At 36.0% G+C, this 21,473-nt stretch overlaps 1 protein-coding gene and 1 long non-coding RNA gene across 4 annotated transcripts in view; both read right to left on the bottom strand.

Annotated features, from left to right (window-relative positions):
• Positions 1 to 15,634, bottom strand: part of LOC105839800 (probable G-protein coupled receptor 158) — a 98,984-nt gene extending 83,350 nt beyond the window's left edge. The window contains exons 1-2 of one of the 3 annotated variants that reach the window (XM_036286434.1): positions 15,246 to 15,634; positions 10,482 to 14,072 (exon numbers count right to left, since the gene is read on the bottom strand). In XM_036286434.1, coding sequence (XP_036142327.1) covers positions 10,482 to 12,285 — 1,804 coding nt within the window. In that variant the 5' untranslated portion in view covers positions 12,286 to 14,072; positions 15,246 to 15,634. The remainder of the gene's footprint in view (positions 1 to 10,481; positions 14,073 to 15,245) is intronic. The other 2 variants (XM_036286433.1, XM_012686354.3) reach the window with 2 other exon arrangements.
• A 2,019-nt stretch (positions 15,635 to 17,653) lies between these two features.
• On the bottom strand, positions 17,654 to 21,279 carry LOC114255334. Its single transcript, XR_003626624.2, has 2 exons — positions 19,961 to 21,279; positions 17,654 to 18,732 (listed from the first exon to the last, which is right to left on the bottom strand). It is a non-coding gene; the product is annotated as an uncharacterized LOC114255334 (long non-coding RNA).
• Between the last annotated feature and the right edge of the window lie 194 nt (positions 21,280 to 21,473).

The following is a 21,473-nucleotide window of genomic DNA, read 5'->3' as shown; positions in this document are numbered from 1 at the left end:
CATATTTCTCTTTTGCATTTCTCTTTTGAATTGTAACGCACATTGTGCGGACTCTCTTTTTTTTTATTTATACTTCGCCTACAGCTTGACATCAAGGTTTATTTTAAATTACACAGTATTAGTTCTGCTTTGCAACAAGCTATTGTTATATAAAATATAAAAGCATTCCGTAAAACGACGCAAGCGTACAATGAATTGTACTTGATCATGGATTTCAGAATACATATATATTTTCTCCAATGATACAAGCGTTCCGAACTAGCGTTTCCAATTATGTTTTAAAACGGGCACCCTATACCTTCTTCTCGTCCCGTTTCGCTGTAAACTTTCGCCGATTTAATTTATACGCATTAAATCTCGGACGGTCTGGGAGCAAGTCGTGAGCAAGAGCGTAAGTTTCATCAAATACATAATTGAAAGAGTTTGATTGTCCTTGAATGGATTCCGTGTAGGCAAGTCATTTATAAGCGAAATGTCGGACGGTCTCTTGTCCGGAGAATTTACGCATATACCTTCGGGAAAATCGATACACATTGTCAATAAATATATCGACGCTCTCTACCGCACCAATTATCGGGCTTGCGGAACCCGCATTTGTCTCTCGCGCGTCTAATATTTGAGAGGAAAGCTGGAGGAGGATGTATTACATTCCTGCGGTGGATGAGAAATACGATCGCGCGCATAAACTTAGGAATTGAACGGCGAGGGCAAGGAAATTGAAACCGCGGTGTCTAAAAAGCCATTATATAAACAGCTTGTTGTTGCAAAGTAGCGGAAAGAAGAAACACTATCAATTTTCTTGGGACACACGTTTTACCGGATACATCCCCTCGAGGGACATTTCGGGTCAACACCAGACAGACGAATGTTTAGTAATACCGAGCTACGTAATATCACTAAAATCTCTTAACAGATATTACATACATCCTATATTTCATGATTTAAACATTTCAATCTCCACGAAAGCTCGCACGGTCCAGCAGATCGAGCTAGCAGGAATCGTGCTCTTTAATTATTACATATTACTAAACGTGTCCAACGTGTAAAATCATTAAAGTACTTTGAGTACGTCGGTGAAGATATACACGTATCATCATTATTAAACGCTATGCTGTTATGCAGTAGCTTACATTTAATTTCAAGACTTGATATGAGCTTAATAAAAAGAAACGTATAACACTTCAAACACGCAAGCTTAAAAATTATGGAGGACGTCGTTCTAAAGTTTAATTTTTTTATATACTTTCTTTTTTTTTTTTATAGTTTTTCCGTCCTTCGTTATGTGATCTTTATAAGTTCCTTTTAGCTCCATCGCGAGAAATATAAAGTTGAAGGCGTTAAATCCGGAAGAGAAATGTGATGATAAGTAGCCCGAGTAGGCATTCCAGCCACGTCAAGCGGGATCGCGAGGCGCGAAAATCACGAGTAACATTCGCGCCGACACCGATTCGCCCGGAAATTATCGTTTTAATGGTAGTGCGATGGCACTGCCGGGATCGTTTTATGTCTCCGAGATCGTTTTATATCGCCGCGAATTACGAGTAAACTCACTATCTTTCCTTTACGCGCGAATTTACGAGCGGAAGAAAGCCCGAGAGATCGATGACCGATTGCAGTTATTGTACAATGATGCAATTCGAATGGGATTGGCCGAATTCGCCTGTCTTCCTTCCTTGATTTTTTCAACGATATTCCAGTATATCCCGTTTTCCTCGTACACAACACGCAGGTGGTAAAACGAATAGATATCGAAAAGTTTGTATTGATTTTGTGTTAATCGACACGGCCGTAAACAACATAGAACTCCAGTGTAAATAATAATAATTCTCTTCGCGAGGTGTACATTGGTTAGTTAATAAAGCCCCGTGTTCGTAAGGCACGCAGCGTTCATAAACTAGATATTGGTAAAGCCGTAAAAAAAAATAAAAAAAAAAAGGCAACATCGAGTGCAGAGGCAAGTTAATCGCCTGATAAATTTGAGTCTGACTTAATTAACTAATGAATTTTTACCGGTTATTCCCGTGCATCCTACTGCTGGACCTCAACTTTAATTTAATATGTAATTTTGGCTTAGTTAGTTTTTAAAGCTCTCCAGTGACCCCTCTATTTATTGCGCAGATTGCGCCAGGTCATCCTTTAGCCGCAGACACTCCAAGTCGCATGAAACAGAACAGCGATTATTCACGACGTCACTAACCGAGTACAGAAAGTTTCCGAGAGAGGTTCAGAACTCACCGATAAGAATTAATTTCGGATGCAGCGACCTTAAAGGGATCACTGGTCCAAGACTGTAGGGAACTTCTTCATGATTATATAAATCTAAAGAGCAGTTGGCGATAATTACATAAATATTTTATCGTTACGCGCACCTCTCCGAAATCTTTAACAAACTGAAAATTCACCAAACGAGATTTTTCTTCATATTCCAAATAGCTCGAAAGATACTTGTCCATTATATTGTTCACGTTACCGAATAAATAAACCATTCTGGTTTCCGTCGTGTCTGGAAATAAAATCCAGCGACGGATAGCTACACCTTAAATGCACAACAAGGATAAAGGTCTAAGAATATAAGAACCCGATGGAGAGAAAAACAGACTTGCATTAACCTACTGAGAACGCTGAATATAGAAATGGGATATTGCATTAAAACAAACTTTAGCTGTCACCCTCCTTGTGGGGCATAAGAACTACGTAAACCGCGTATTTTACGTTAATACGATCGCAGATATGCTTTTTGTGACAACACTTTTTGTAAGCACCGAGTGAGTAAGATGCTCGAGTGTAGAATTTACGTTTTTTCGTACTTTCGTAATTGTTATCTTGTAATTTTCTCAGCCGCGCATATCTCAAGCAAACCCAGTCCTCTATTGTATTTTCAACGTCCGGAGAACAAGAGAACATCATCTGTTCTAACATCGACGGCCGCCCGCGCCGTCTCGTTTCAGCGTCCCGGGACAGTTTATCTCCTTGAACGGATCCTACTATCAGACGAAATAATTCGATTTCGTTTTGCTTTCTTTCGCGATCATTCAATTTCGGCGGACAATCAAGGGCCCTGCGCAGAAACGACAAGTAATCCCGAACTGACTCTCTATTAAAATCCGAGGTGGATTCTTTGTGTTCTCCGAACAAAACCAACTTTTTCAATCGCTTCGTGCTGCAGAACGCGGGTCAGGATCATAGATCATTTTAAGGATTCCGTACGATAGTTATCAGTTCTAAACTCCGGATAAAAGGACGACAGCTGTAAAACTGCTGCTGTCTTCGTTTTAAGTTTAATACAAAAAGAAAAAAATGTTCATTTTTCTTAGAATTTTATACGCGTCTAAAAGAAAAAGTAACTGCATCTACCTTTTTAGTATTATTAATAGGACTCTAAGGCAAAAAATTACCACCGTTTTTCATTATAAAATATCTTTGAATTGGCTTTACAAAGAATTCCAAATTCTTTTATACACTTAAATATATTAAAAACTTTTTAAAATTAACATTTTATATACACAATTGGATAAAAATGCATTTTTTCTTTAAAATACTACGAACACTTGACTAAAGCGGTTTTTATTTTCTGCCCTAAACAAAGTTTTCCCTAAACAAAGGAAAGCATCTAGGTGCGTTCAGTCTCAATTTGTGTATGTCCTTTATAGAGGATGTTTTGGAAAATTGCCTTAGGACACGAATGATCCTATTGTATATAAAACGGTTCCTTGTTTTATATTTACAAATTTTTATATTTACATATTTTCCTTTATTTTTATCTATATAATTCTCGTTTATATTGAAGGAATTTCACAAATTATTATAAAAAAGTTAAAATTTCAACAATCATATAAATACTTACTAGAAATGTTATGCTAAAGTATATGTAAGTCATTAAAGAATTGTTTATATCTGTAAAGTAACGAAAAATAACGACAGTAATAAAAAGTAATAAAAGTAATAAAAATTAACTTAAACACAGATAATTCAACTGTACCCAGGAAAAATGTCATTAAAGAATTTTTTATATCTGCAAAGTAACGAAAAGTAATGACAGTAATAAAAAGTAATAAAAGTAATAAAAATTAACTTAAACTCAGATAACTCAATTGTGCTCAGAAAAGATGTCTAAAAGACGAAAACAACATATGTACAGGAGGTGAATTCATGCTAATAACAACAAAATTTTTTTCGTTATTAGCATGTAATCACCTCCTTTTATGTTTTAATTGTGCAAAAGAATTTGGAATTCTCTCTCTCTTTCTCCCTCCTACCCCCTTCTCTCCCTCCCTTCTTCCCTCCCTCTCTCCCAACCCATCTTTCTCTTTCTGTAAAGCAATTCTAAAATATCTTCACAGTAAAAAACATTTTGCATTATGGTTTGCGTTAAAACCTTGTTAAAATTTTTATGTTAAATTCAACATTTACTTGTTATTTTAACATATTACTGTTGTGTTAATTCAAGTGAAATATTAAGTTATTAGAATTACACACACTGAAAAAAAGTGTAAAAGTGACACAATGTGCACGTATTTTTAATTTTACATAATAATATATTCTTTGTTATTAGTAATAGAATTTATTTGTTGAAATTGACAGAAAAAAATGTTAAGTTTATTCTATAATACAAGAACGACTGTTATTTCTCGACGTGATTGTGTAATATATGTTATAACAGTATTAAAGTAACATGTTACATGTGTTACTTTAACATAATTTTCTCATTAAATTGTTACATAAAAGTTATGTCAAATTATAAAATTTACATTTATTTTTATGTTAAAATATAACATAATATTTATGTTGCTATTTAACATATGTTTAATATGTTAAATTAACAAAAAAATTTTTGTGAACCGCTTGAGACAGGCGATATCTGTTAAATTTAACACAAATTTTTTTACTGGGTTCTAATTTAAAAAATGTTATTTGCTTTACCATCCTCTTTAGATATTAAAATCCTTCTCTGAATTTATACATTTTATTTGAAATCTGAAATTTTACGCTTAGTGAACGTTGTTGTGTGCAGTTGTATGAAATTAAATTATTACACACGCGTGTGCGTGCGCGCGCGCGCGTATGTGTGTGCGTGCGTGCGTGCGTGCGTGCGTGTGTGCGTGTGTGTGTGTGTGTGTGTGTGTGTGTGTGTGTGCGCCTTTTGCAGCAATCAAATGACTAAACCGATTAAAGCAATCTATTGGAGACTATATCGAATTTAAGTTATAAACTCACGCTGCAGAAAAACTATAATGATTGGATGAAAGGGTAACTGCTCCACGCCGCGCGATGTAAAAGTTAGTAAAGTTGAAACGAACGGAAGCACACAATCCTTTTTTTAATTTAAAATTTAAAGTATTCTTCAGTTTTACAATCTAATCGACTTTACTTGCTAATTATTATTACCACCTACTTTCAAAACTTGTCAATTTTTAAATAGAATACAAAGACTTGAAAATTATCCACGGTATAAGCGTACGAGAACGCAGTTAAATAGAGAATTTATAATTATTATATATTGACAACTATAACTTTAATAAATATATTTTCAATACAGCCATCATTTTTCTACCAATTTACATACAAAATTCGGAAAATTGCTTTTTTGCATTGAATGATAAAACAGGTCAAACGATTCTCAATCGAATAATGACAATTGCATAAATATTGAACGTTCCGCTAGTCATTGGCACATTGTGCGATTGACTTATACATTAATTAATATACGTTTGATTTACGTGCTAATTAATGTAACAGCAACCGGAGCGCTAATGTTTCTGTGGCTAATACTTGGGGTCAAAAGGCCAGTTATTTTCGATAGTTGGTACAGAAATCGATCAATCACGTCCCCTTTTCTTATTCGGATGCATGCACATGTAAAAATACGTTCACGCGGGTCTAACGCAAACTCAATGCTAATCAAAGTTTTCTTGCTCGCAAAAACCCGTGATTATTTGCAAATCAGTATCAACACAAAATTTGTTACAGACAAATCAATCAGAAGGATTAAACGTACAGATGGATAAACACTTAATTTTTAACCATATTTTAGTAATAAAAAGTTCCTTTCTTTAAGTGCATTACAGCATCTGATAATTACTATAAAAATCTGCAATAAAAAGTAAAGGGACATTGATACGCATCGATAATTATTACAATTAATAATAATTACTATGTAATTAACCAGATGGTTATATTCGAAAACATATAAATTCCTTTGGCAGCACTGATTATCTACATACTTCTATCGTATGTATATGATTTCTCTCTCTCTCTCTCTCTCTCTCTCTCTCTTTCTCTTTCTTTATTATACAAGTGCCGTTTGAACAATGAAATAACCATTGAATAATTAGCGGCGGGATTGCGATTCAGGAAGGAATAAAACAAATCACACGAATTCACGGCCGATATACAATCATTATAATTTTAATCATTATCATCTTATTATGCGAATTGCTTGAAAATCCGCCAACGAAGTGATCGATGCCAAGTATTCGATAGCGCTTGCGGAATGCGAAATGATCGGGTTATTTGAATTTCTAATTTAACAGCCGTGCACAAAGGGTTCGGTATTAAATTCATATTGCGAATACGAACGCATAACAAAGGTTCCGTAATTCCGCGGGGACGTAAATGACGGATGATTTCGCAACACGCGAGATATCCCCAGTAAAAATGAAAATATATGGTGCGCTACGATACTTTTTGAACTCGCATTATACCGCGGGCGGTTTATTTCGGCTATTTTTGTTGTCTCTTGGACATTTCCCAGAAGCGCTCTTGCGCGATGCTAGAAAATCTTCCGTCCTCCGTTCTCGAAAGTACCGAAAACGCAATAAGAGTCCTCATTAGAATTAATTATTTGTTCCTCTATCCTTCTGCACTCCTTACCTACGATATGCTATTTTAAATAAATTACGTTTCTCTTAAAGATTAATTGCATTTTTTTTGCGTCACATTAATATCAAACGTTATTCGCGTTGTATAACGTCTGTGAGACTCGTCGTGACACTTCTGATGTGCAAATTCATCACGGCGCTTATTTTTTATTATTAGATTTCTTTTCTGCTGGTGCATAAATAATGCACTTAATAAATACGTGCGTTAGATGTATCGCGTAACTTTCTGCATGTAACGCATACTTTTACTCTCCTTGGCTCAACGTCCAAGCCATGTATCATGAACTACTGCTCAAAAGTCCTATAAATAAGAGAAGCAGCGCCGCAATAGTTTCTGCTGTTTCTGCTAACATAACGCATTACTTATCGATATCGCTTGTATCACTTCCACGCCATCTGATTTCTTCGACAGCTGTGTTTAGCTTTCACCTTATATTTCTTAAACTTTCCCGTAGAATTTTCCACTTCAAATAGATTTTCAACACTTTGCCGTATATTTCATCGCTGTTTCGTCGCTATGTAAAATTGCTCGTAAGTAATTCGTCTATTTAACAATATTTAATTAGTGACATTATTTCTCTAAGATAATACTATTAAATTCAACATGCGGATAAAAATTTAAAAGATAATGATTTAAGAATTAAAGTTGTAGAAAAGATTCCATTTCACTTCGTTTAAGGAACATTGTATTCTTTTTTTTTTTTTTTTTTGTTAAAAGAAATTCAATTCAAGCCGTTTGCTTAAGTTATTTCTACTCTGGAGAATCCTATTGGTAGCTGGATTATTATCGACGAAGATTTCGATTCCATCAGTACGTACAATCCTTCTTCATCAAGGAAAGTAATATCCCGAAAACCTTTCTCTCTTTTGAGCTTTTTCCTTGATCTTTTACTTTTCTGTATTGAATGATTTTGTAACCGAACCTCAAATTGAAATTATAAAACGTCATATATTTCAAAATAATCAATCAAATTAAAATTATATGTCTACTCTCTAGAGTTTTATTTAATAAGATAATCTTACTTTGTAATAACTTGTAGTTATTGTTATATATGTAAGAAGTATTGACAGTTAATCGTTGAGAAATCAATTTTTCTTAGTGAAATATTAGTACACTTAAGTACGTTTTTACCAACGTAGATTAATTTACGTAGATTAATCTTGATTTTACTTTTACTTGTTATCTCATTCTAGTTACAAAACTTAGAAAAAGATCAACAGTATGTTCGAGATTAAAGTTAATCTACGTTGGTTGAAATGGGCCTTAGAAATGAAAATAACTGCATTGTTTATATCGCACATAATACAATGATAAATATTTCATAAAATAAATATGTATATGCAAATACAGTTTATGTATGCAAATGACTAAACTTTAAAGCAAAAATGTGTCACGCATCTTTATTTATTTTTCTCTATTTTTTACTTATCTCTTTCATAATTTACATTCTGTTACAAAATAATTGTCAACAAAAAAATGTACAAAAAAGTTATATATGTGTCAGCTAAAAAGCTGTTAAGACTTTAAATTTTAATTCAAGTGTTTTTCTTTTAATTAAATAATTAAGTAGTTTTAACAAGAGAAAAAGTGTTTTATTAACAAGTTTTTATTTACTTCAGCAGTAATAAAATTGTTTCTGCCATAAAAAAAAAAAATAAAAATTACAATTTTTCGGAGAACACAGGTAGAAAATTTCATTAAAATATTGGAAAGATAATTCAATTATCAGAAATAATCTGCTTTTTTGTCTTTACTTGTGTCTCTCTTACTTCTTTCCTCGCACGCACTAAAAAGGACATCTGCCTATCATCGGCGAGATTTAAAAAGTTACAAGGTAAAGGGTTAACAAGCTTAAATAGTTTACCGAAAAATGCAATATTTCGCAAGTTGAAACTTAAGCAACTCAAGACAAAAAGCGGCATCGGAGAAAAAAAGGTCTTTCCCTTGAAAATATTTACAAAAATATGACGAGCTTACTTTTCTTCATAGAGAATAAATGTGGCAAATTACTTTTTTGCCAACGATATATCTCAACATATAAAATGAGCTTTATATAAAAGGACAATTACACACGCCTCATCGTAAATTAAAGTTCTTTGTGAACTAGAGGATATTACGAACTTTTCTTTGTACTACTCGTTATTGCGCAAAATTGTCACGTAAAAAGTTTCGATAAGTTTGCGATGGATAATTTGTGCGGTGCTAATTAACTAATGTTAATTAAATGACTGCAAATACTAGTAGGACTTTTTTATGAAGAGCTAATTATTGAATATTTTTTAATTAGATGTAACAAATGAAATAGATTAAAATTATTTAAAAAAGAAGTCTTTCACGACCAACCTCAAACGCATACACTTTTCAGTTTGTGGAGCGAAAAAGATAAGTTAAACGAAAAATGTAATCATTGCAGCTGTCTGCTAAAAATGGAAAAGTTTATACAAGAAGTTGACAGATGGCTGGTGCCCTGCGGACATCTGCAAGCACCATCGTCTTGCAGACGAGTGTATAAAAGCATAAAGAGAAGCAGAAAAGATCATTAAAAAGAGACAGTTAAGAATAAGAAATGCTTAAGACGCAGACAGCACAATTCGTAGCAAAAATATGATAATACATTTTGATTTGAACAATACGAAACGACGAAAATAATGCAAAACAAAACCGTAGGGTGTAACAAAAACTAATAATAATGATAAAATAAAGCAGTTACACAACACGTATATTTGATTGTACGGTACTATAATGAAGCAATCTTGTTAGTAATATATATTATAAATTTGAGTATCGTATTATAATTATCGCTGTAGTTACACAACTACCCATTACTACTGCTTGCTAAACTAATTGACCGCTACTGGCTGTACATGGCTGCTGTAATTTTGCCTGCGGGCATTCACGAACGTCTGCGCCGCATTTTGTTATCAACTTGCTCAATGCCTGGTCTACACAATTACGAATTATAAAGACGATATTTGTGAGTTGTTAAACGTTTACAGTATATAAATTTCGCGAGATTGAGAACATTTGATAAATTTTAAGCAAATCAATTAGCGGGCGACTATTATTCATCATAGATTAATAAATCTATTTGTTTAATAAATTAGTATTAATGTTAATTATTATAATAGTAATATATAATAATAATAATACATTTATTAAGTGATAATATTTTAAATAACACAGATCTGCAATGAAAAAAATTTTTAACAATTTCAAATGTTTTTAATGTACTTTTGCTGTTTAAAATGCGAATTTATTATCCAGATTTCACATTATAAATGGACAATGAATTCGTGTGTCCAGCAAAAATATATTAAAAACAGCTAAAGTTAAAAAAAGAATTCTCAATTCGCACGGTTGTGTAATCGTAATTTATATATATTTTTCTTTTCTACGTTTATATTCGTTTAATGTTTCTTTTTCTCTCCTTTATCTTAAGTAATTTTCTGAAAAGTTTGCAGCAAAAAGCCTTCAGTTAACTTGGTGAATAGCTTCTTGGAAAAGTGGAAAAATTCACTCAGCCTCTTTTATATTGCTGATTTCTCGACCTAACAATATCAATAATTGCAATAAAGAAAATAGTAATAACCACGATAACTTGCCTCGGCTGAACTGCTCGTAACTGGCAATTACCCTCTCGGCATTCTTCCTGGCGATGTAGAACCACTCGCTGCTGTTGCTCAAGTACTTGTACTGGATCGCGAGGTCCTTCACGAGGATGCCGTCCTGGTTGGGCAGCCGATGGGCGAACGGGCAATACAACCACCGATCCCGGTACTGTAACTTGTCGTAACAGTTGCCGGCGGCGAAGATGTCCTCGTCGAACTCGACCATCGAGAGTACGCTCGCGTGCAACAGATACTCGGAGGAGAGCATCACTTCCGGCGCGTACTTCCAAAGCCGGGTGAGCATGTTGGCACGATTTACGGCGAATTCCGCCTCCAGGCGAAATCTTTCCTGCGCGTATTGGTCCACCACGCCCTCGCCGAGGTTCAAATCGGTGCCCGCGGTGCAGTTCTCCCCCAGGGTGTGCTGATTCTCGATTATCCGCAGGAAACGCGTCACGATGTCGACCTGGGCGGCCTGCGGCCTCCTGCGAGTCGGCCGTTCGGGCGACGAGACGTTCGCCGGTTCCTCGTAACTCGCGTAATCCAGCGCCACATCTTGCGGGACGTCCTCCTCGAGGTCGTGGATGGACTCGCTGGTATCGTCGAGCGTGTCGATGCTGAACGTCTCCGTTGTGTTACGGTCGGTCGTCGCAGCTGCCGGCGCGACGGTCTTATTTAGAGACATCGCCTTCCTCAATTTACTCATAGGGTCGTTCTTGTAGGAGCTCTTGAGGGAATCGAGCTCAAGGGTCGAGCGCAGAACACCGTGATTCTCCGAATAATGCATTTTGAGCGTATCCTTCCGCGTCTCATCTTTGACCTGATCCGCGGATCGACTGTTCGCATTATCTTTAGAGATATTCGGTTCAATCAGCCAGGAAAGATTACGTGTGAGGGGAAAAGCGGAATTCTCCTCGGTAACGCTCCCCCTTTTACCCTGATACAGCTTGAGTAAACTTTCCAGTCCTTCTGATACATTATTCTCAATTCGATCGAGAGATTGGATGTTGACCGAGTTATCCTTTGAGAAATTTCGCTCAAGAAGCCAGGAATGATTACGCCTCGGTGAAACGGATCCCTCCAGAAAATCACTCACTTTTTCCACTTGACGCGCCTTGAAGTGATTCTCGTGATCCCCGCGAACGTCGGGCTTGATCCTATTTACCGCGCCGTCCTTCGAGCCAGGATCCCTCGCGGAATCCTCTATCTTCTGGCGCGCGAAATGGCTCCTGGATCTCCCGTGGCGGATCTGCGATCTTTCGATGCTCGTCATGTCCACCTGCTCGATCCTCTCCGTCCAGAGAATCTCCATCGGCCGGATGCCCGTCGGCGAAACTTCCTCCGCGGAATGACGGCCTTCCGCCGTTTGCGGGCGGGTTTCCACGGCGCGGAGTTCCCGGCCGCCGCCGCCGCCGCCGCCGCCGCCGTCGAGGGCAGCGATTTCCGCGGAGTGACGCGTCGACGTCGGAGAAACTTCCGCGGGATGACTTTCCGCGCGGCGTAGACGACTCTCGTACGCGGTTATCGGACGGCGATTCAACAAAGTCCCCGCCGCCGAGCGATCGACCGCCGCGATCGGATCGCGTGTAATCGTCGGGCGGGCCTCGGCGGCGCGGAATCCCGTCGGGTCGACGAGCTTGCGATCGACGAGGGCCGTCGAGCGGTGGTTCTGCTGATGACGCAGGCACTCCTTCGCAGGCTTCTCGATCTGCGGCGGTACCTTCTCGCGGTGGCCCGCGAGGGAATCTTGCGTGAACGTAAGCAGGATGAGCGCGCACCAGATGCCTGACGCACTCATCTTCAGCCGCTCATCTTCCCCGTTCCGCGCGACAAACCGTCCGCTTGTTACATCCACACGCGACGGCACGTCGTTTCCTCGTGCCCGATCGATCTCAATCCCGACATTCCCACGGCGTGGGATTATCGCCCGTGTGTAACAACAGCTATTGCAACAGCTGCTCGCGATAACGTGACCACGCCTGATACATTAGTACGCAATTATATGTTTCTTGAGATCAATTTAATCATTCTCCTCCTCGCCCAAGTAATTAATTTCAACGTCTCCGCAAACCAAAATGACCGTCATCCATCTCTTCTTCCCGCATATGGCGTGTACTATCGTTACGCTTCTACCGAGAGATTTCAGCGTTACAACTTTGGATATCAATTTCACGCAACGGTCATATTTACAACACGACTATACCTCTAATCGCGCGGCTACTAACGACACGATATCTCTATACTTCACGAGATCATTGAAGTATAGGGGATTTTAATTTAACGACCCTTACATCTCACCCCCGGAACTTCGGGCCCTTAATTTAAGTCCTTTGCCGATAGAGAATGGCCCTCTAACGTCTTTGTTAATCTCACGCAGCTTCTTCCTCACCGTATTTAATAGATCCTGGCGCCGAGCATCCTCGGAATCTCCGCGCAATCTTACATCTCTCAAGACTTTATGGCCCTTAATGAATAGTATCCCTTTTAATAGACTCGATAACTAATAGCTCCTCCCGACATCTCCGCAATCAACTTACCTCCCGCCCGAAACTGGCGCAATTTCAATGTTTGCTCCTTTTTTTTCCTCCCTTTATCAGCGAAACTCACGAATACGGCGGCTCTCAACGGTGGATATACCTCGCGGTAAATCGATCTCGTCGGTGATCCGTTCTCGTTGCTCTTGAGATTAGACCGTGCGTGAAGTGTTTTTGCGCGGGCTACTAATCGAGATGTCTCTCTCACTATCTCTCTCTCTCTCTCTCTTTCTCTCTCTCGTTCCTTCTCTCGCGCGGTAATCCGATTTCCACGCAAATACCTCTCAGTTGATTTTTGTGCGGCTCATGTGGATCGGAGTTTTGTGGGAGTTGGGGAACCCCGGGGGGCGCAACTGCATCGCAGGATCGATCGGAGATCGGCTAATATGGAAAGTGTTCAAAGCCGAAAGCGTTCGCTCGGTATTTCGGGAACGTCACATCACGATTCGATCTACCAGACCGATCTCCTACCGGACGAGGCCATGTCGCGGCTACGTTTGATCGACAAGTTCATCGCGTGTATAATTACCGTGGAATCAACGCCGCCCGCGATTCGGAACGATAAATAAGAGCGATCCTCCTCCCCCGATACTGTTCGGTTCCTTCGGCAGCGATCTCACACAAATGCAAATTGCAATTAATCGAGCTCTTCACTGACGACACCGGCCCGATTTGTCCCTCTCAATCCCGCGATTTTGCAATTTTTCACACACATCGTCATAGTTTACGACACACTCACATTACATCGCACGTTGCGGCGCGAGAGAAATACAGACATTCGCGGCGAATATTGATGATATTTTAACGAAAAATTGGTACACGGCAAACTCATCTGTTGGCGCGAGTCGCCATTTCGGCCCGCTAGCGATTAATGATAGTGTTAACGTTCCAAACATTGTTGCGCACCTAATTGTTAATAAAGCATACACGTATTTATTTGCCCCGTTAGTCAATTACTTCCTTGCTTGCTTGCTTGCTTGCTTGCATGCTTGCTTGTTTAGCCGAACAATCGTAATCGTTTATCCAACGTGCACCATGACGCGCATACGTCCTGCAATTAAGTGGACAGTTAAGTGGCCGGAATCGTAAAACGAACATGCCTCCTTCATCAATTTTAATCGCGTATCGCTCCTACTTGCGGTAAGGGTGTTGAGCGCCAATAAAATTTGAAAATGCGAAATGCGAGCAAAAGAACATACATGTGCAAATTGGTGTAACGATAAATGACAGAAATTAAATGCGCCTTCAATTATATAATAATCATCAACTTTTGCGAAAATATTAGGAGATAACGCAATTTCATCAAATATAATGTCCATGCGAAACTGCGCGTTAAAAGTCACATATATAATAATTCCATTCCTATTATTAACGAGAATTAAATCTGCATCGGCACATTGTTTCGTAATTATACAAATTAATAATTTTGCTTTGATGTATATTCGATTACAGATTAACTAATACGATCTTGTGAATAAACGACTCGCGGTTTTATGGAATTTCATTCGTGCGTCGTAATCGGCGAAATACCGAGGACCAAAAAAATTTCATTTATGTGCAAAAATATTTTTTTTACTCGATCAAACTGATAATTATAATTTATTTTAAAGGGGGACTTGTCCGACTCCTCTGTAATATTAGTTAATTAATTTGATTTCTCTAGTAGTAATCTCCTTGAATTTTCTTTTATTTCTTCGCGAACCAAAAGCTTAAAAAAAATAAGAATAAAAATCGTAAGAATTTAAACCTACGTTTGCAAACAGTTTTCAAAGAAGTGATAAGCGAAGCAAATTTTGATCTTTTTTTTTTATTCTCACAACACGAAAAGATTAGTATAATTTTCTTGACAATCAACTTTTAACAAATTATTTTTAAAACTTCGATTCACGAAGCTGTATTGTCGGATTAAAAATCGCGTTCCAAAGTGCATTTATTTTTAATAATAATATTCGACAATTAATTCCATCCTTTCTACTACGACATATGTATTAAATCGCGTTGCATGCATTCTCTTTTTTTTTAAAATTAAATACAAAGAGCAAAAATTTCAACAAAAGAAACCGAAAATTATTTTTCAATCAATTCAACAAATCAACAATGTCCCATACAATTCTATTTTACATTAAACCGTTATTAATCGTTTCCGAACAATTATACATGAATCGCTCATAATCGGTCATCCGTCATAAATGTTCGAGATTGATAATCGGATTAAGGGACGTACATCTACACAGTCCTCGCAATCGCACGAATTGAACTGCGTCCCTCGCAATCTCATGTCTCCTAAAGAAAATTAAAAAAAAAAAAAAAAAGAAGAAGAAGAAGAACGAAACAACCCGCGTGCGATCCACCTTACATTAGGGGCAGCGAATCTCTGACGGCGTGCCTTTCTTTCTTTCGCGCCTCCCGATCGGCTCTCTCTCATCAGTTTCAAGTTGGATCGACGGATCGAGTGTGCAGACTCGCCCTGTCGGCGGTCATTTTACGGCGATTCCCTGGAAGAGGACCAGCGAACTTTCAGTTTTTGCCCCCAGTCCTTTTACCCTCTCGCGCGATCGCGACGGATCTGTATGCGCTCGCACGCGGCGTCAAACTGACGACGACGACGAGGGTTGGGAAACCCGCCACCCTTCGTGCCAACCAATGTGTGAATGCAGAGCGCATGATCTACCCCTCTCTCCTACCGCAAGCGAACCTCGCGCCGGCATCCCGACGCTCTCCCGACGCTTAATCTAGATCTTAATCTTCATCTTCGGTACGCCATCTCCGCGCCGTTTTATGCTTCCTGCTGGGATCGTACGAATAAAATGGACCTTCCATTCCGCCGTGGCAAAGGAACGCGGTTGCGAAACGCGAGCGTACATACAGAGTGTGCCAGACCGCGCTTCCGAGAATTTAGCAGGACGTCCCTATTTTTTTATAACTTAAAAATTTTTCACGTGCGTCACACGTTTATTACATTGACATCCGTTTGAAATTGTTTTTATAGAACGGGCCGAAAAATAAGATATTTTTACGCATTACGTAAACCTGTTGTTCAGAGAGAAATATAAATAACGTATGCCTGCTTTAAAAATATATAAAATATGATGCAAAATTAAAGTAAATATGAAATTAAATAAATCAATAATAATTCTAAATAAATACGCATATCCACATGTTAACCACGATTTAGTCTCAATATATTATCTAAAAATAAAAACAAGCAATTTTTTTCTTTATACTTGCTATTTTTTAATTATCGGAGAGAATTATTAAAAATTTTATTTTTTTTGCGTAAAAATCAGAAAAAAACCGATGCTGAATCCGTAATTTAATGCCGAATGTTATAAAAAATATTGTTTTAAAATTTCAAATTAATTATCATGTGAGTTACCGTTTTGAAAAAAATACGTTCAAATTTTTACAATGTTATTTTAATATGATTTTACATCTTACTTTTGTTAACAAATATATATTTTTTAAAACAAAAAATTAATATTATTTATCTATATCTTTAAACAAGAGTGTTATGATATTGAAAAATATCCTGTATATTTTTTTCGATTTGTTAAAAATCTATAATCCTTTAAGAGTAAAGAGCAGTTGGTTTTCCATTGGCACCTAACAGAACAAAAAATCATCGAGACGTTAAAATAATGTCAAAATGACTCCGAAATGATTATTAAAGTGACTTTTCAATCACATTCAGTCACGATTTATTTTAACGATTTATTTTTGACGCTATCATGACTTGTTGGATGCAAAGTAATTTTTAATCGCTAGGAAACTCTATTTATATATTAACATTATCATAGAAAAAGACTTGAAAATTAGCTGAGTAAAAAGGAAGTACGATTAATATGGAACATTCTATATTATGTATTTATTTAAGGAGAGACTCGAAGCTCTCGCTTTTAAACTCGCGTAAAAGATTATAGTAGCCTTCATAAAAACATGAACAAATAGTTACGTTTATCGTGCGTTAAAACGTTATACGTTTAAATAACATTTTTTAATGAAACGCGAATAAAAGTTCATTATCTAGCTATAAAAACTCCGCTCCGATCAAAATTAAGTTCACGGGCTCACTTCGGAAATGTTTGTGCTGAAAATATATCTCTTTTACGCATTTCTATTTCATTTTGTAATCTATCTTAACGGTTCAATTGTTGATTTAGCTCTGTAACGTTTTCAAAAAGACAAATACCGCAATAGTTATTTATTTTGAAAGAATCAAGAGACACGGTAGTGGCTCGCGCCATTATATAACGTTATATTCTCTCTCTCTCTCTCTCTCTCTCTCTCTCTCTCTCTCTCTCTCTCTCTTTCTCTCAAAAGACCTATCGGTTAATAAAAGGTTCTATCTGGCGAGTTTTAAAAACACAACGACGATACTTCAATTAACTTCTAATGTATATCAATTTAAGTTCAATTGTTGATTTTGCCTCAACACATTTTTAATGTAACATCATCTGTCTATTTTCTTTTTATACGCACGTTAAAGATTCACATACACAGGCGGACCGTATGCATTTGCTCCATGTTCTTACCTTAAAACAGACGCTTTTACCTTTGCCATCTGCTATTGAGTATTAATATCATCTTTATTCATTTGACCTGATTTTTTCATCCGTTATATGTTTCATTCCGTTTCATTCTGTATCGTAAATATTTAAGGCTCCAAAGGTAATATGGTGAAAATGTATATAAAAGTCTATATTTGGGGACAGCTAATATTAAGCTCGTTAAGCTTATTTGGAAAAGCGCGAGTCAACGAATTTCAATTCCGAATAATACAACCTGTCGTGCAATTATAACGCGATAAAGAGAATAAACAATCACAATACTCGAGGTAAACCGATTAGATAAGCTAATTTAAATAATAATAAACAATAAAAAATATCGCATTAACTACAAAAGAAAAAGAAAGAGAGAGAGAGAGAGAGAGAGAGAGAAAATTCGGATATTTCGTTCAGTAAAGATTTTAGTGAGATTTATCTCGTGACATCAAAAATGCTCTTTGCTTTCAATATACATTTAACTTAAAGCGTACTATACACACACAGGTGAAATCTGGGTATGTTTGAGACACACAACTTCTAATTTTACAGAAATTCCAAGAATAAATCTGTTTCCTTAAAAATGTTGGCCGTATCGTGTGACACACAAAATTATCGATAGAATTCCCAATGTGACGCGCGAGAACGATACCAGAGATAGTACGGCGCATTCCCGATTTTTATATTTTTTATAATTTTCCAGTTTCAACCAAACACACTTTCGTTCTCGAGTGCGAAAAATGCGCGTTTTAAGTGAGATAAAAAAGGGAAGGCCAAAAATCACAGCCAGTTGATCGAGTTGCGATCGGCCACTCGGGATCGCACAAATCATAAAAAAAAGATATACGTGTACGATTCAAAAACAAGAAAACAAAAGAGAAAAAATTGCTGCGACAAGAAGACACACACGTTAAGTAGGTGGAAAAATATACAAAAGTCTATATTTAAAACAGTTTAATAAGCTCGTTAAGATTATTTAAAGTAGGAGTTAACGGACTTCAATTTACAAATAATGTGATATAAGTCGATCATAAAAGCAATAAACAATTGCAAGATGTAAAGAGTCCATGCACCGTATTGTTGTCATTGTCCAATCGAGGTTTCTTTAACTTTACCAAAGACATCCAGTTTTCACCGAAGACGTCGAAGTCGAGGTCCGTTGAGTTTCTGCTGAGAAATTGAGATTTTCTTAAATTTCTGATCGAAAATACCGATTTTTAAATTTACATCGCTTCCACATGATCAAGTTCACTGGCAGTTTTTCTACTCGCGTAAAAAGGTCCGAAAAAAGACATAATACCTAATTACAGTTAGAGGTATATATACATACTTAATAAATCGATGGATACGACGATAATACATCGCGATTTCACAAATTAACTAATATTTCGTAATAACAAAGGATAAACATCAGCATTAAATTTATTTAATTTATATAAATAATTTAATTTATATATTTAATTAAACTAATATGTTCTATTTAACATTGTTTCATACATGTAAGCAAGAAATTCTATTTTTATATATAAACAATAATAATCCTACTTATAATTTAATCTTTTTTAAAGAATTTAATAACTTTAAATCTTTAAAATTTCAGCAAAATATTTTTTTTTTTTTTCGATATTGTAATAATCATCTAAAGAGCATAATATTATTGCTTTGATAACAATAATATATAAAACATTTTAATTCTTGTTTTGAAAATATTGTTATTTTCTGACATTTTTTCTTCTCAACTCATGAAAATTATTATTGAATAATGAGAATGGATTTTTCTTAATGGAAAAAGCTATACAAAATTTTTCATGCAGACAAATCAAATTATCTCTTTAACGCTATATAATCTCATTTCAATTTTTAACATTTTAAAAATAAAAATATTCTTAAAATAAGAATGTTCTTTTTTCTTGTGCGTACTCCAGCATTCGATGACGATTGAGAGCGCCTTCTTTTGAACATCGAGATATCGATATACTTCGCGTGTAATCGAAGTACGTACTGAAATTGCATCCCTTGATCGCTGATCGATCATAAGAGATGAAAGGTCTCGAAAGTAGAAATTGGTTTTCGCTTTTTCGTATTAAGAACAAAAATTTTATTTTCTTCCTTTTTTATTCTTCTCACTTTTTCTGTAGAATATATGAATAAAAGAGAATTTGTAATCCTTCTATCGATATAAATAAAAAAAGATAAAAGCCGAAAAGAGTTGAGCCTGTTAACATTCCCGACTATCCGAAAAAACTGTATCGAAAAATTATTTTAAAAACTTTTTTAATTGATGATTTTTCAGAGAGAGAGAGAGAGAGAGAGAGAGAGAGAGAGAGAGAGAGAGAGAGAGAGATTAAAACTCGCTCTTACAGATTGAAAAAATCGCGCTTACTCCTCCTTAGTTTACCTGTTTTATTTGTCTCTCCTTTTTTGTTGTTACCGTAAACGGAACGGTTGCAGCGCGTGATGCCGCGCGATTAGCGCGGATAATTGCGAATATCGAGCAATACGGTCGGTCGTGACGATAGCGCGCACTAATTAACTCCATTATGCGTCCCGTTCCAGGGAGAGGGGAGGGAAGGACGGAAGGATTCGATATTTTGCCAGACGATTTACTCGCGACAGACTGAAAAGCACAAGCGACAGTTTTTCGAACTGGCTAACTGGCTTGCGTGACGTCATGCAAAGTAAACATGGCGGGCTTTCCGTCGCACATAAACAAATGCGTTTGCCAATTGCGAGAATCGCTGAAGAAACAATTCATAATAGCTAATGACGTGTGAACGATTGGAAATTCTATAAAATCTAATATAACGTCGTAATTAATCCGAAATGCTTTCTCGCAATAATTTTAATTAGAAATATTTTATGGATTTAGAATATTAAAAATACAACGGATATAATTAACGATAAGCTGCTTTCAACTTTTATTAAGTAATTTCTGAGTTTAATATTTGAAACTAAAGTGCGCCTTTCGTTTAAATCTCGATAAAATTACCCGTAATTATCGCGCAAAAATGTTCATCAATATTATTTTCTATGAAGTTACTTATTTATTTACCCCCACAATTAAAATAGTGATTAAAGTGGCGTGTAGATGATCGGTAATTCTATAAAATCTAATATAACATCGCAATTAATTAAATATCTTCTGGCGCAGTAATTTTAATTAAAAATGTATTAATATTTAAAATATTAAAAATATGTGTGATGATTATAATTAACGATAAATTGCTTTCAATTTTTATTAATTTTTGAACATAAAAAAATTTTTTAAATAAAATGTGCCTTTAATATTGACTTCGATAAAATTGCGCGTAATTATCGCGCGAAAATTTACACTTTCGTTAGTAATAAACTCGATAAAGTTACTTATTTATTTAGAACCGCAATTAAAGTAGCGATTAAAGTGATGTGCAGATGATCAGTAATTCTAAAAAATCGAATAATTTGTAATTATTCCAAGATATCTTTTCGTAATATTTTTAATTAAAAATATATTCAATAGCACAAGGCTATTTAAATTTAAAGTTATTAAAATATTCACAAATATATTATTGTTCAAATATTTAAAAGTAGAGTATATAATTAATGATTAATTTTCAAGCTTTATTAATTTCTGAATTTAGCACGGTAAAGCGCGTCTCTTAATTGTTTCAACTTCAAAAAAATTATGATTATCGTGCGAAAAATTTTGCTTCGTCAGTAATATTTTCTATAAAGTACCTTATTTAGAACCGTAATTAATAATGTGTAGACTGTTGAAAATTCTATAAAATTTAATATAACATCGTTTTTAATAAAAATCTATATATTTTTTATTAATATTAAAAGTATGGAAAATTTAGTTGACGATAAATTTTTAATGTCTTATTTTTTCAGTTAAATATTGTAGCGTTTTTTATTTTGACGGCAAGGGA

The sequence above is a fragment of the Monomorium pharaonis genome, chromosome 4 (assembly GCF_013373865.1).
Source record: "Monomorium pharaonis isolate MP-MQ-018 chromosome 4, ASM1337386v2, whole genome shotgun sequence".
Classification (NCBI taxonomy): domain Eukaryota; kingdom Metazoa; phylum Arthropoda; class Insecta; order Hymenoptera; family Formicidae; genus Monomorium; species Monomorium pharaonis.
This window is presented reverse-complemented; position numbering and strand designations above follow the sequence as displayed.